Source organism: Geotrypetes seraphini, chromosome 5 (assembly GCF_902459505.1).
Source record: "Geotrypetes seraphini chromosome 5, aGeoSer1.1, whole genome shotgun sequence".
NCBI lineage: Eukaryota > Metazoa > Chordata > Amphibia > Gymnophiona > Dermophiidae > Geotrypetes > Geotrypetes seraphini.
In genome coordinates this window covers 269350294-269365594 of record NC_047088.1, presented here as the reverse complement: position 1 = coordinate 269365594, position 15301 = coordinate 269350294, and the positions used below count along the sequence as shown (strand labels likewise).

The 15301-nt window shown below is 42.8% G+C and overlaps 1 protein-coding gene across 1 annotated transcript in view; it reads left to right on the top strand.

The window, feature by feature from the left end:
- The window catches only part of ADCY10 (adenylate cyclase 10), an 803671-nt gene that overhangs the window by 766153 nt on the left and 22217 nt on the right, over positions 1–15301 (top strand). Inside the window, exons 34-35 of the mRNA XM_033944139.1 lie at positions 9844–10039; positions 10283–10471. Of these exons, the coding sequence (XP_033800030.1) occupies positions 9844–10039; positions 10283–10471 (385 nt within the window). The remainder of the gene's footprint in view (positions 1–9843; positions 10040–10282; positions 10472–15301) is intronic.

The window sequence follows — 15301 nt, the reverse complement described above, 5'->3', positions numbered from 1 at the left end:
CTACTCTTCGGGGTTTCAAGCACAAGTTGGATATACACCTTCTTGCAAATCATATTGAGGGATACGGTAATTTCAGGTTTTCATAAGAGAACCTAAATGGGCCGCCGCGTGAGCGGATCGCCGGACTTGATGGACCTCGGTCTGATCCGGTGAAGGCATTTCTTGTGTTCTTATGTTATGTTCTTATTAGTATTGTCTAAATTCAGTTACTGTAGTTTCCTTCTTATTGGTCACCCTGCTTATCAAATTCACAGACTTCAACTGCTGTAGTGTCGTTCTAGATTTTATCGTGTCCGAACATTTATTCCCAGTAGCATACAGGAGTCCTTTTAAGTTCAATATTCTGTTCTTTCAGATTCAATCTTTTCTTTCCTTGCCACTTCTCTGGTTTGTTAGTCACCCACAAGAATCCTCTGTTCCTCATAGCAGCATCATTTATCCTTTTTCTGCAGCAGATTTTTCTTGATACTTACAAAAGTTCTTGTTTTAGTATTATGGCTCAACCCTTTGTAATTTGCATCCTCTTTATCTGAGGATGGACTCATCTTTGTCACAATTAATTATTAGAAACATAGAAATATGATGGCAGATAAAGGCCAAATGACCCATTTAGTCTGCCCACCCACATTAACCATTAACTCTTTCTCTCTCTGAGAGATCCCACGTGCCTATCGCAGGCCCTCTTGAATTCAGACACAGTCTCTTTTTCCACCACTTCTTCCGGGAGACTGTTCCATGCATCTACCACACTTTCCGCAAAAAAATATTTCCTCAGATTACTCCGGAGCCTATCATCTCTTAACTTCATCCTAAGCCCTCTCATTGTAGAGTTTTCTTTCAAATGAAAGAGACTCAACTCATGCACATTTATATTATGTAGGTATTTAAACATCTCTATCATATCTCCCCTCTCTCGCCTAAAGACCCAGCTTAGAAGTCTCCATCAATGACCTCAAACGACAACTCAATTTGCTGTATAAGTAATATATTTATTAGTAAACAATAATAGTCATCTTACAGAACAAGTCTTTAGCAAATGGAGTCAACAGAGAATATACAGAAAGCCAGCCTTCTGAATACATAGTGTCTGTCCTGATTAATCCCCCAGTAAGCTGGCCTTTTATACATTCCTAACAACCTTAGACCACGTTAGAACATGTTACGTTCTTTATTTCTATTGGATATTTATAATTATCATTTCATTACCATTTCATTGATTGGGCAACATTTATACTTTCTGAGTCATATTGAAGCATGATGTCTGATTGCCAAATGGCTTTTCTAACCTTCTTGACATATGGCAACTCAACTTCAATGCCAAAAAATGCAAAGTTATGCACCTGGGCAGCCAGAATCCATGCAAGTCTTATACCCTTAATGGCGAGATCCTAGCAAAAACGGTAGCAGAACGAGACTTGGGGGTAATCGTCAGTGAGGACATGAAGTCTGCCAATCAAGTGGAGCAGGCTTCGTCCAAGGCAAGACAAATCATGGGCTGCATACGAAGGGGTTTCGTCAGTCGTAAGGCGGAAGTCATTATGCCATTGTATAGATCCATGGTGAGGCCCCACCTGGAATACTGTGTGCAATTCTGGAGGCCGCATTATCTCAAGGATGTGCTGAGACTGGAGTCGGTGCAAAGAATGGCCACCCGGATGGTCTCGGGACTCAAGGATCTACCATACGAAAAAAGGCTTGACAAATTACAGCTATACTCGCTCGAGGAGCGCAGAGAGAGGGGGGACATGATCGAGACGTTCAAGTATCTTACGGGCCGCATCGAGGCGGAGGAAGATATCTTCTTTTTCAAGGGTCCCACGACAACAAGAGGGCATCCGTTGAAAATCAGGGGCGGGAAACTACGAGGTGACACCAGGAAATTCTTTTTCACTGAAAGAGTGGTTGATCGCTGGAATAGTCTTCCACTACAGGTGATTGAGGCCAGCAACGTGCCTGATTTTAAGGCCAAATGGGATCGGCACATGGGATCTATTCACAGGGCAAAGGTAGGGGAGGGACATTAAGGTGGGCAGACTAGATGGGCCGTGGGCCCTTATCTGCCGTCTATTTCTATGTTTCTATGTTTCTATGTGCTTTTAATATCAAGAATCATCAATTTCCGAGCAACAGCCTATGTTATTCCTCTTTACTTCTTTGCAGAGTTTGTCAATTTTATATCCTTGTGGTTGATCTTATTTCTGATAAATCAACTTAACCTAGATTATAGAGATGTGATAATTCCCTTCTGATATCGGTAATTTCCTTTCTCATAAACAAACTTCTTGTTTTCTATGATCAGCAGATGCCTGCTAGTTTCTGTGTGAAAGATAAGTTTCTCATGAAACTGCTTATGTTAGCAGAAAGAGAGAAACCATGTGAGTGGTGTAATACTTCTAACAGTTTGTAGCAGAGTGCCTTCTGGCCTATAATATTATTGTTGCCATGTCTCTGTTAATCTGAGGATTTATTGGGTATGTCTTCACCTCCAGTTTCATAGAGGTATTAGGTCTTCACCTGTACAGGTCATCTCTTCATCTGTACACCTGTACAGGTTTTCTGTCCTTCGCCTGCTTCTCCTTCCTCACACCTTTCCTCCAAAGTATACAGATTGAGATCTTTAAGTCGGTCCCCATATGCCTTATCACGAGACCACACACCGTTTTAGTAGCCTTCCTCTGGACCGACTCCATCCTTTTTATATCTTTTTGAAGGTGCGGCCTCCAGAATTCTACACAATATTCTAAATGAGGTCTCACTAGAGTCTTATACAAGGGTATCAATACCTCCTTTTTCCTACTGGCCATACCTCTTCCTAGGCACCCAAGCATCCTTCTAGCTTTCGTCGTGACCTTTTCAACCTGTTTGACCACCTTAATGTAATGTAATGTAATTTATTTCTTATATACCGCTACATCCGTTAGGTTCTAAGCGGTTTACAGAAAATATACATTAAGATTAGAAATAAGAAAGGTACTTGAAAAATTCCCTTACTGTCCCGAAGGCTCACAATCTAACTAAAGTACCTGGAGGGTAATAGAGAAATGAAAAGTAGAGTTAGAGGAAAAATAAAAATAAAATAAACATTTTAACAAGACAGCATTGATCTAAATACTTTGGAAGGTAGAAGAGAGGAGAGAAAGGAATAGAAGCAGAAGGGGGAGCCGTTGAACAGTAGAATTCTGGAGAAATTTAAATGATAGAAATAGAACAAAACAAAGACAAAAGGCAAAACAATAGATAAGATTAAAGATAAATCATAAGCTGGAAAGAAAAATAAAATAAAACTTTGTCTTCAATCCACGGTTTCAGCGTCAGTGATGAAGTGGAGCAAGTAAGTTTAGGAGGAGCGATTGACGTTTCCAGAAAGGGCTTCTTCAGGGAAGAGACTTGGCCGACAGTCCCAGGATGCCTATATCTCCTCCCCTGCGATGTTCTCCCATCCATGCATTCCCTCCCAGACACACTGCCCGTGCCCCAGCCGCTCCAAGGGGCTGCCCCAGATGAGGCCCATGGTGAATGCAGGATTCTCTCCTCTGCGGGAAAGCCGCCAGGAGCCGACAGTCGATCTTCTTAGCGGATTGCAGGGGGGGAAGAGTTCACACTCTTGGTAGGATCGGGTCTGTGTGCTCTCGGTGGTTGTGGCTGGTCTCGTTGCTGCTTAGGTGTAAAAGCAGTTGATCTCCACTGCTGCTGATTTTTAAAAGCAGGCAGATTGATCTCTCCAATGGACTGCAGGGGGAGGAGTTCACACTCCTGGCAGGATCGGGTCTGTGGGCTCTTGGTGGTTGCGGTAGGTCTCGCTGCTGCTTGTATGTACAAGCAGTTGTTTTTCTACTGCTGCTGATATTTAAAGCAGGTAGATTGATCTCTTAAACGGGATATAGTGGGAGGAGCTCACATGCCTGGCTGGATCGGGGCAAGGGCTCCTATTATAGGCAGCTGGTCTTGCTGCTACTTAGGTGTTAAAGCAGTTGATTTTCCTAGCGGACTGCAGGAGGTGTGGAGCTCACACTCCTGTCATGATCTGGTCTATGGGCTCTTGGTAGTTGTGGTTGGTCCCAATGCTGCTTAGGTGTAAAAGCTGCTGATATTTAAAAGCAGGTAGATTGATCTATCCAATGGAATGCTGGGGGAAGATCTTATATGTCTGGCTGGATCGTTGCAAAGGGTTCCCGGTAGTGGCGGCTGGTCCTATTACTGCTTAGGTGTAAAAACAGTTGATCTTCTTATCGGTTTGTAGGGGGGGCGGATCTCACATTCCTGGCAGGTTCGAGTCTGTGGGTTCTTGGTGGTTGCGGATGGACCCGCTGCTGCTTAGGTGTAAAAGCAGTTGTTTTCCCATTGCTGCTGATATTTAAAAGCAGGCAGATTGATCTCTCCAACAAATTGTATGGTGAAGAGCATACATGTCTGGCTGGATTGGGACAAAAGCTCTCGATAGTGGCGGCTGGTCTTGGTGCTGCTTAGGTGTAAAAGCAGTTGATCTCCTACTTCTGATGATATTTAAAAGCAAGCATATTAAGATCATCACATACAATCACACCCAAGCCCTGCTCTTCTGTCACACACATAAGTTCATCATCCCCTAAACTGTACCGTTCCTTTGGGTTTTTGCAGCCCCAAAAAATAACCCTGCATTTCTTAGCATTAAATTTTAGCTGCCAAATTTCAGACCATTCTTCAAGTTTCACCAGGTCTTTCTTCATGTTATTCACACCATCCAGTATGTCTGCTCTATTGCAGATTTTGGTATCATCTGCAAAGAGGCAAATCTTACCCAACAACCTTTCAGCAATATCATTTATATAAATGTTAAAAAGAACAGGCCCAAGAACAGAACCTTGAGGCACACCACTGGTAGCATCCCTTTCCTCAGAGTGATCTCCATTAATCACTACTCTCTGTCGCCTTTCACTCAACCAGTTCCTGACCTAGCTCATCACTTTGGCACCCATCCCAAGGGCCTACTATTTCTCTTTGGTATTTGACATGGACTCTCCTCCAGTTGTCTTTCATGAGCCTTAATCTTAAGCTTCCTCTTTTATAAACTCCTCTTTTTTTGTAATTCCCCCATGAAAAATGCCTCTGCTGTAAAAGCAGTGGTAGAGTTTTTTTCAGGTGATCATTGAATCTTGACTGTGGTTAGAGAAGTTTGTGGGAGGAGATGGAGAGCCTCTTTTTCCCTGGAGGGAGAGGGAAGGAGGATGATCCTGGCTTTTGGTTGTTCCTTTCTTCCACCAAAGCCCAAGACAGAGGAAGACTGTCACAGCAATTTGGGAGGGAGCTGGCAACTTCTGTGTAAATAGACTACAAAGAGAATTGGAAGTGACTGGGGGAAATCTAAGGACGGAACCAAATTACCTGCTACTTTATGGAAGAGACTGTGAATAACAGACTTCAAAGTAAACTGGAGATGATAGGGGAAAAAAAAAAAATCTAATGATGGAACCAGAGTATCTTCCTGTTCACCGAGGGACTGTAAATAGTTCAAAGACTGGTTTAATCAAGTTTGGTTTCAAGTTTCAAGTTTAATAGATTCTTTGATTTGTTCACATAATCCAATTTCAATGCGATTTACATCAGTAAAAAATTAAATAAAATAATAAAATGCACATACATGACATACACTACTAATTAACAATAGAACATTAGGAGGGGAGGTAGCTTAATTACAATAATAAAAAAATAAAACCAGTCTGAGCTATCGTTCCATCCCAGGAGAGAGAGCAAGAGGTTCGAGTGGAGTGAGTGAAGCCCCCCCCCCAAAGGTTGCCCACCCTCTGGCCTACTGGAATCATCCGGCCCTAGCCCACGCCCAAGCTTGAGTGCGAGTCAATGATTGACTGTAACTATACCTCCCCCCCCCCCCAATGTTCTTCTTTCTGTTCCAGTCAACTTCAGGGGTGAGCAAGCAAGGGTGAAAGCAAGAAATTTTGGTTTTTCAGAAAGGCTCTCTAAAAAGAGAGCAGGAACAAGTGGGCTCTTCCATCTATGACCAGTCATTATTATGTTTCAGTTCTATGGCCTCCATAAACCTTCTCTGCAACTGGTGGCTTATGCTTCCATTACACCCAATTACATTACAGCCAATCTGAGTAAGTCCTTTTCACTTGGATTACCAAGGGACAATGTCTCTGATGTCCTCATTAGAGAATGACATGGGGACAAATTTTTCCCCGTCCCTGCAGGAACCCAATGAGTTTTGTCGCTGAGTTTTGAACCCTGTGAGTTTTGTCGCTGTCTCTACCCCATTCCTGTAAGCTCTGCCTTAACTGCCCAAGTCTCGGACACTTATGATTTTAAAGTGTTTGAGGCTTATGCAGAGGAGGACAGAGCTTGCAGGAATGGGGCAGGGACAGGAAAAGAACTCGCTGGGATGGGGCGGGAAAATGAGTTCCCACGAGGACGGGGAAAAATTTGTACCCATGTCATTCTTTAGTTCTCATAACAAACCCCTTCTGCAAATGTCATGGTTTGGCTTGTTTGGCAGTTCTGCTCAGATAATGCTGCCTGAACGCACAAAATCTCAAACTGGCAACGGATAAACACAGGAGCACAGAGTCTCTATTCACTCCGTCCCACATAACAAGGCTGCAGTGGTGAATCCACAGGCAGACAAGTATACTGGAGCCACTTATGCCCCACAGTGCCAGTACCACACTCATAAGATACTGTTACAGAACATACGAATTGCCATACTGGAACAGACCAAAGGTTCATCAAGCCCAATATCTTGTTTCCAACAGTTGCCAACCCAAGTTCCAATTACCTAACTAGATCCCAAGTAGGAAAAGAGATTTTATGCTGCTTATCCTAGGAATAAGCAGTGGATTTCCCCAAGCCATCTCAATAATGGCATATTGACTTCTTTTTTTAGGAAATTATTCAAACCTTTTTTAAACCCTGCTAAGCTAACTGATTTCACCACATTTTTTCACAGAGAGGGTAATACATGACTGGAATGTCCTTCCAGGAGAGCTGATAAAGCGAAAAACAGCAAAGTCATAAACATGGGGAATGGACAAAGGGGATGCCTAAATAGAAAGAGGATGGAAATACAACATTGCTGTTGAGGTGTTAATGTTAGGCAAGAGTAGTAGTAAGTAAAGCTGATGCCAGTGGCAAAAGACTGATGAAAAGTTGCCAAATCCAGCATAGGGGAACTGAGGCTGATGCTGGACAGACTTCTAAGGTCTATGTCCTGCAAATACCATACCATACAGTTTCTTATATCATGCAATTTTCAACTAGGATTCAGTGTACTTTACCATCAAGATACTGAGTAATTTTTGGGTTACATTAGGATTACAGAAGACATAAATGGATAGGCAACTTGTGAATCACGCAGAGAAGAGACAGGTCTTTAGCATTTTTCGGAAGCTATAATAATTGGACAGCTGCCATAGAAATAAGGGTAGACTGTTCCACATTTTGGGACCTTGAAATTTGAAGGTAGACTCAAACATCTTTTTCTATGGCTCTGGACTCTCATCTAACTTTTAGAGACCAGATTGACTCCTTAGTCAAAATATTATTCTTCAGGCTAAGACAATTAAGAGCAATTAGATCTACCCTAAGTCAGTCCAGCTTTAGAACAGTCACTCAGACAGTCCTTCTCCCATATTTGGATTACTGCAACTCCCAAGGTATCAATGAAAAGGAATATAAGAGGTAGCAGCTAGACTAATCTTCAGAGTTTCCACAATAGCAGGGACTGTGTAACAATGGAGTCAGAAAAAGTGTCAAATAGCAAAATACAGACTGACTCAATCAATATAGCCAACATATGAGGAGGACGAGCACTGCTATCTTCAGAGCTCAGAGACTTGTAACTCTGAAGAGGGGAAATAAATCCTCTCTTAGGATAAGAGTTTTTCATCCAATCATAGCTAGACATGCAGTAAGCAGGTCCAACTCAAGAAGGCCATAGATTTATGATATTTGCAATACTAATATCTGAGATAATTCTTTGTTCAATTATGCTTTTTCAAAAATTGGAAGATTGCATTCAGGTTGTACAGAAAATGAACTTATCTTGTAAGCATAAAGCTATATTCAGGGTCCCGACGCGGCCCCGTTTCGGCGTCTGCTTCAGGAGACCCCGCCACACACACAAAATGCTTGCAAAAAAGACACACTGATAATGGAGTTCAAACTGCGGTCAGTCAAACAATAGAAAACAGGTTGCACAGAAGTTTTCTATTGTTTGACTGACCGCAGTTTGAACTCCATTATCAGTGTGTCTTTTTTGCAAGCATTTTGTGTGTGTGGCGGGGTCTCCTGAAGCAGACGCCGAAACGGGGCCGCGTCGGGACCCTGAATATAGCTTTATGCTTACAAGATAAGTTCATTTTCTGTACAACCTGAATGCAATCTTCCAATTTTTGAAAAAGCATAATTGAACAAAGAATTATCTCAGATATTAGTATTGCAAATATCATAAATCTATGGCCTTCTTGAGTTGGACCTGCTTACTGCATGTCTAGCTATGATTGGATGAAAAACTCTTATCCTAAGAGAGGATTTATTTCCCCTCTTCAGAGTTACAAGTCTCTGAGCTCTGAAGATAGCAGTGCTCGTCCTCCTCATATGTTGGCTATATTGATTGAGTCAGTCTGTATTTTGCTAATCTTCAGAGTTGGCAAATTTGGGAAAGTCAGTCCACTACTGAAAGAGCTACACTGGCTATCACTGAAAAAACAAATCATATTTAATATTGCTTGTATGATCTACAAAGCAAATTACACTCTACTGGACTTGTGTTGGCCATTAACATTGCACACTCCATCCTCAACACAAGAACCACACAGCATTTCAAACTGGACTTTCCATCTCCCAAACATGTGTGATGGAAATAGATGTTTAAGTCGACCTTTAAATTTCAAGGCCCCAAAGTGTGGAACAGCCTACCCTTATTTCTATGGCAGCTGTCCAATTAACATAGAAACATAGAAAATGACGGCAGAAAAGGGCCACAGCCCATCTAGTCTGCCCACTAATGACCCACCCCCTAACTACCTCCATGAAGAGATCCCACATGCCAATCCCATATTTTCTTAAAATCTGGCACACTGCTGGCCTCAATTACCTGTTGTGGAAGATTATTCCAGCGATCAACCACCCTATAGCTTCCAAAAAATGCTAAAGACCTGTCTCTTCTCTGCGGGATTCACAAGTTGCCTATCCATTTATGTCTTCTGTAATTCTAATATAACCCCCAAATTACTCATTATCTTGATTGTAAACCACATTATGATCTCCCCCCCCCCCCCCACGGAAATGTGCAAAGCCAGTATTCCTCACATTTTGGGGTCTGGGGAGTGGGACTCCGATCTCTGCAGTGCCCATCCAGTAGGGGGTGCTTTATAATTAGCAATAAACTTAAAGACTTCATCATCAGTTGAAAGTTTCCATTTATTCATAATGAGAGACATCTGAGCAAACGAAGAGAAAGATGGACTTATAGCTTTTTCAGACACATTCTTTATCCCATAAATCACTTAGATCTCATATAGTACTTAGGTACTCCTTGATTAAGGTTGACTCTCGCATGGCTAGAGGCTATTTTGCTCTATTAAATATTTCTGGTTTACAAGTAACCCTTTCTCTACCTTTGAGAACTGGGCTTAAATTCACATGTACAGCACAGTCCCTTTCAACTTTTGTAGCTCCCCCGTCTTCCCCTGTGTCTCTTCTGAGAATTTCTATTTTACTTGTATTAAATAAAGGTTCATTGGGGTCCAGATACTATGAAAAGACTCTTAAGCTGCAGAGATTTCAAGCGGCGAGAAGGGGTTACATCACTGTGTCACTAAGAAGACTCTGCTCTTCCTCTCTTCACAGGTTTGCCAGGCTGGACAATTGGGTTCTTTTTAAGCCCATGTTTATGAAAGCCAAAAAGCTGATTCCACAGAGCAACATCTCCTTTTTTGCACTCTATGGATTTGCCAAGTTCTTGGAGTGCCATATCCTCATGCTAAGGAAAGCCATCGTAGAAGTTGATGAGAAGCAAGAGGAAATCACTAGAAATACACACAAGGTTAGCACTTGAGAGAATTCAACACTGGTCTCAGTAGATCTGAATTGGGATTTCTGTTGTGCCAACAGTTCTCCACCTAACTAGGTGCCTTTCCGTCTGTCCCAGTCCCACCATCTGGTGCCTGAGGTCTTTCCTATGGCCTCCCTGTGGTGTCTCCTCCTTGCTCTGTCCTTTCTGCTGCTTGTCACCCCATGTACCTTGCCCTCTTACCACCTCTAATTTCTATTATTTTTCTCTCCTTAGTGCCTGACAGAATTTAAATCGAGATGCACAGCAACACCTGTGTTTTTCACTCGGCTGTTCCACTTGAAAAGCTATGTGCTCATGCTAACTAATAAGCCAGACCTCAGCTTTGTATTTCTTCAAAAGGCCTTTGATATGGCTGAAGGGCACAGGAATAAGCTGGAGGAACAGTGGACAGAGTTAAGTGCGGTGAGTATGCAGATGGTTGGAAATTCATGTCACTTCTTATCTAGAGCAACATGAAGGTAGAGAGTAGAAACAAAGAGGAAAGGATCTGATGACAGCTATGAGATATAGGGTGATGGGAGACCCTGGAAAAAAAGAGAGACAGTGAGAGGGAAGGTTTAGACTGTGATGAAACAAACAATCAGCTGCATACTGCCCTGCAACTTTTTTTTAAACTACTGTAAACCGCATAGACCTTTTCGGCCTTGCGGTATATAAATTGATGATGATTATTATTAATCCCTGCCCGAAAACAATTGAAAATGAGAGAAGCTTATGGAGGTCAAAATTCAGGACTTTGAAAGACTTCCATGATGTCACACTACATCGATTGCTGGGCCCTCTTCAGATTCTCATTATTCTCATTATTTTCACCCTGAAGGAGACCACAGCAGGCGCAGAGGACAAGGCAGGTACAACACACAACCAGGCATACACAGAGGGTACAGAGAACACACAACCACGCGCCACTAAAGGAGAGCAGAAAGAGGACACAGCGGACACCAGCACTAACCAACACAGAACACGACAACATTAGTCAACACTGGTCAAACTACTAATAGGGAAGTAGCAAGCAGCAAGAACAGAAGAGAACACACACACACAAGCTCGCCTTTGCAAAGGAGCTTTAAGAAAGAACCGGGAAACTCGGTCGCCCAGCAGAGTGACTTAGAACAAAATCTACAAGTCCTAGTTTTAGCTAGCTACATAGCAGGGCACACATTCTCACATACTACACACCTAGAGGGGAAACAAGCACTCACAACACCAGCAGACTCACAACAAATAGGAAGACAGCAGACAGGAAGTCAGAAATCATCCAGTTGACAGAGACAGAAGGTTCACAACAAATCACTCAGACAACTCAGAAGGGAAGCAAGAAATGGAAGCCCAAGAAAGTCAGAAGATGAGCTTTCCAGTCTTCTGTACCGGCTGCAATATGTATGATTACCTCCCTTCGGGAACTCAGGCATACTTTTACAGTCAGTGCATGGAGCTGGATAGCTTGAAATGGCAAGTCCGGCTACTAGAGGAGACAGTGATGGAACTAAAAGAACTCTTCACCTTTGGAAATAGAATCCACGAACAGGAGAAGTTTCTAGTGGAGTTCAGTGCAAATGAAGAGTTTCAAGTTTATTAAAAGATGTTTTAAACTGCTTAGTCAGGTTTCTAAGCGGTGTACAATATAAAATTTACATTAAAACATATTAAAACTGGGGATACTACATAAAATCTAGGTGTCTTAATAAAACACTAAGAGGTGAAGGAGCTAGAAAAATTCATTGAGGAAGCTCACCAGCAACATGTGGAGATCCTAGGGCTGGAGAACTGTTCCCGAGTAACCCAAGAAGATGGCCTGGACGAGAGGAGAGAAGACATCCCTACAAATTTAGAAGAGGCTGAAGCTGAGATAGGGGACGACCACACACCAGGAGAAAGAGAGAGAACGCATGAAGACATTCCCCCACACAAAGAGCCGAAAACAACTTCAAGCATATCGCAGGAGGAAGAAGATTGGCCCTACACCATGGATGTGGATTTACGACCAAGGAACCTCCGAATAAAGAAGATGGGGATCATCGAAGGAGACTCCATTATACATCATGAGGACAGCCACACCACAGGAGGGAGAGAGGATAGAATCGTCACCTGCCTGCCTGGAGCAAGAGTGAAGGATATAGCCAACAGGATCTCCAGGATCGTAGACAGCGCAGGGGGAGAGGACACTGCTGTGCTTATCCAGGTGGGAACAAATGATGTGAGCAGATGGAAGTATGACAGGGAAGAGATGAAAGGCCAACTCCACACACTCGGAATAAAACTGAAGATCAGGGAGGTGAAGGTGCTTTCTACGAGATCCTCCCGGTACCAAGAGTGGATGGAAAAAGACAAGGGGAATTGCAAGCGATCAATGCCTGGATGAGGCGATGGTGTGAAGAGGAAGGCTTTGACTTCATGCGCAACTGGACGGCATTCTGGGGAAAAAGCAAGCACTACAGAAAGGACGGACTACACCTCAACAAGGAAGGAGCAAGAATATTGGCAGGCAACATGAAGAGGGCAATTGAGAAGGCTTTAAATTAAAGGACAGGGGAAAGCTGATAGTCGACCACTAGTCGATGCCTGGGCGACAGGATGCCCCGAAGAAAGAACTACGGACAACTTCTCAGACACGGGAGGGGACAACCACAAAGCAAATAAGAGAGACAACGCAGGAGTAGATAAGGATACCATGAAAGAAACAGTAGAGACTGCTAAGCTTAAAAAGTCCAAAAAGGTAACACAAAGGGAACTCAAATGTATGTATATGAATGTTAGAAGTCTGAGAAACAAAATGGGAGAATTAGAGACAATAGCAAGACACGATGAACTGGAAATCATTGGCATAAAAGAAACATGGTGAAATAATGAAAACAAATGGGACACAGTACTACAGGGATACAAACTATACAGAAGAGATAGATTAGGGCAGAAAGGTGGAGGTATTGCCCTATATGTCCAAGATGGAGTAGAAACTGTTTTAGAGGCTACGATGGAAAAGACAGAGAAGTTGGAGTCCCTCTTCAAGATTCCTAGACACAATGGTGCAGACACAAAAATTGGCCTTTACTATCGACCCCCAGGACAGACGGAGGAGACAGGCGCAGAAATGATAGAGGAAATCAAACAAGAATGTAAGACAGGTAATGTAATAATCATGGGAAACTTCAATTTCCCGGGGTTAGACTGGAATCTGTAAACCTCGATCTACGGCAAGGAGGCCAAGTTCCTGGAAGCGCTAGGGGACTGCTTCCTGGAACAAATGTTGGGAGAGCCGACGAGAGGAAACGCCACCTTGGACAAAAGAAGTAGAAGTCACGGTCCCGCTGGGGACGAGCAATCACAACATGATCAACTTTAAACTTTTGACATCGGGAAAGGGAAACGTAACAAAGCCTCAACCACGACCTTAAACTTTAAAAAGGGAAGCTACGATAGCATGAGAGCCATGGTGAAACAACGGCTGAACAAAAAGATAGACAAAGTTAAAACGGTAGATCAGGCATGGTCCCTACTGAAAAATACTATCACGGAAGCACAAAATCTCTACATTCCGTGGATTTCCAACGAAAGGAAAACTAAAGGCAAAAGAGAACCGGAATGGCTTACTAGAGAGGTGAAGGAAGCCATAAAAGAAAAGAAGGACTCCTTTTAAAAAATAGAAACGCATGAAAACAACCGAAGCTTGGAACAAACCCAAAGATGATCAGAAGAAATGTCACAAGGCGGTGAGGGATGCCAAAAAAGGACTATGAGGAGAAAATAGCGCAAGAGGCCAAAAATTTCAAGCCTTTCTTTAGATACGTAAAAGGAAAAAAACCCTGCAAAAGAGGCGGTAGGACCGCTGGATGACCAGGGAAGTAAAGGATACATCAAGGAGGACAAACAAATTGCAGACAGACTAAATTCCTTCTTTACGTCTGTCTTTATGAAGGAGGACACTGGAACAATACCAGAAGCAGTGAAAGTGTTCAAAGGAGTAATAGAGGACAGCCTCACCGCAGTAGAAGTGAACTTGGACCAGATATACTACCAGATCGACAAACTTAAAAACAACAAATCCCCTGATCTGATGGAATTCACCCGAGAGTCTTAAAAGAACTGAAGGTTGAAATCGGAGAGATTTTGCAAAAACTTGCCAACCTGTCAATTAGAACTGGACAGATACCGAATGATTGGAAGATAGTGAACGTCACGCCAATTTTCAAAAAAGGATCAAGAGGAGAACCGGGCAACTACAGACCTGTGATTCTTACATCTGTCCCTGGAAAGATGGTTGAAGCACTGATTAAAGATAGCATAGTCTGGCACTTGGATACACATGACCTGATGAGAGCTAGTCAACATGGCTTCAGGAAAGGGAAATAAATGTTTGACGAATTTACTTCAATTTTTTGAGACCGTGAACAAACAAATTGATAGTGGAGAACCAGTGGACATAATATACTTGGACTTCCAGAAAGCGTTCGACAAGGTTCCACATGAAAGACTTCTCAGGAAACTACAAAGCCATGGAATAGAGGGAGATATACTAAGATGGATAGGCAAATGGCTGGAGAACAGAAAGCAGAGAGTGGGCATAAATGGGAAGTTCTCAGACTGGGAGAAAGTGACTATCGGTGTGCCCTAGGGCTCGGTACTTGGGCCCATCTTATTTAATATTTTCATCAGTGACCTAGAAGAAGGAACATCCAGTGAGATCATCAAGTTTGCAGACGACACAAAGCTATGCCGAGCAATCAGATTGCAGAAGGATAGCGAGGAACTCGAGAGTAACTTGTGTCAGTTAGAGAAATGGCAGATGAAATTTAATGTGGAAAAGTGCAAAGTAATGCATTTAGGCAGAAAGAAAAAGGAACACGAATATAGAATGTCAGGTGCAACTCTGGGTAAGAGCGAACAAGAAGAGGACCTGGGTGTACTGATAGCTAGGACTCTGAAACCGTCGGCACAATGTGCGGCAGCAGCAAAGAAAGAAAATAGAATGTTAGGCATGATAAAAAATGGAATCACGAGTAGATCGGAGAAAGTTATAATGCCGCTTTATAGAGCGATGGTCAGACCACACTTGGAATACTGTGTCCAACATTGGTCTCCCAACCTAAAGAAGGATATAAAACTGCTGGAGAGGGTGCAGAGACGAGCAACGAAGCTAATAAAAAGTATAGAGAACTTGGAATACGAGGAACGACTTAAGAGACTGGGATTTTTCTCTCTTGAGAAAAGGAGACTGCGAGGGGATATGATAGAGAC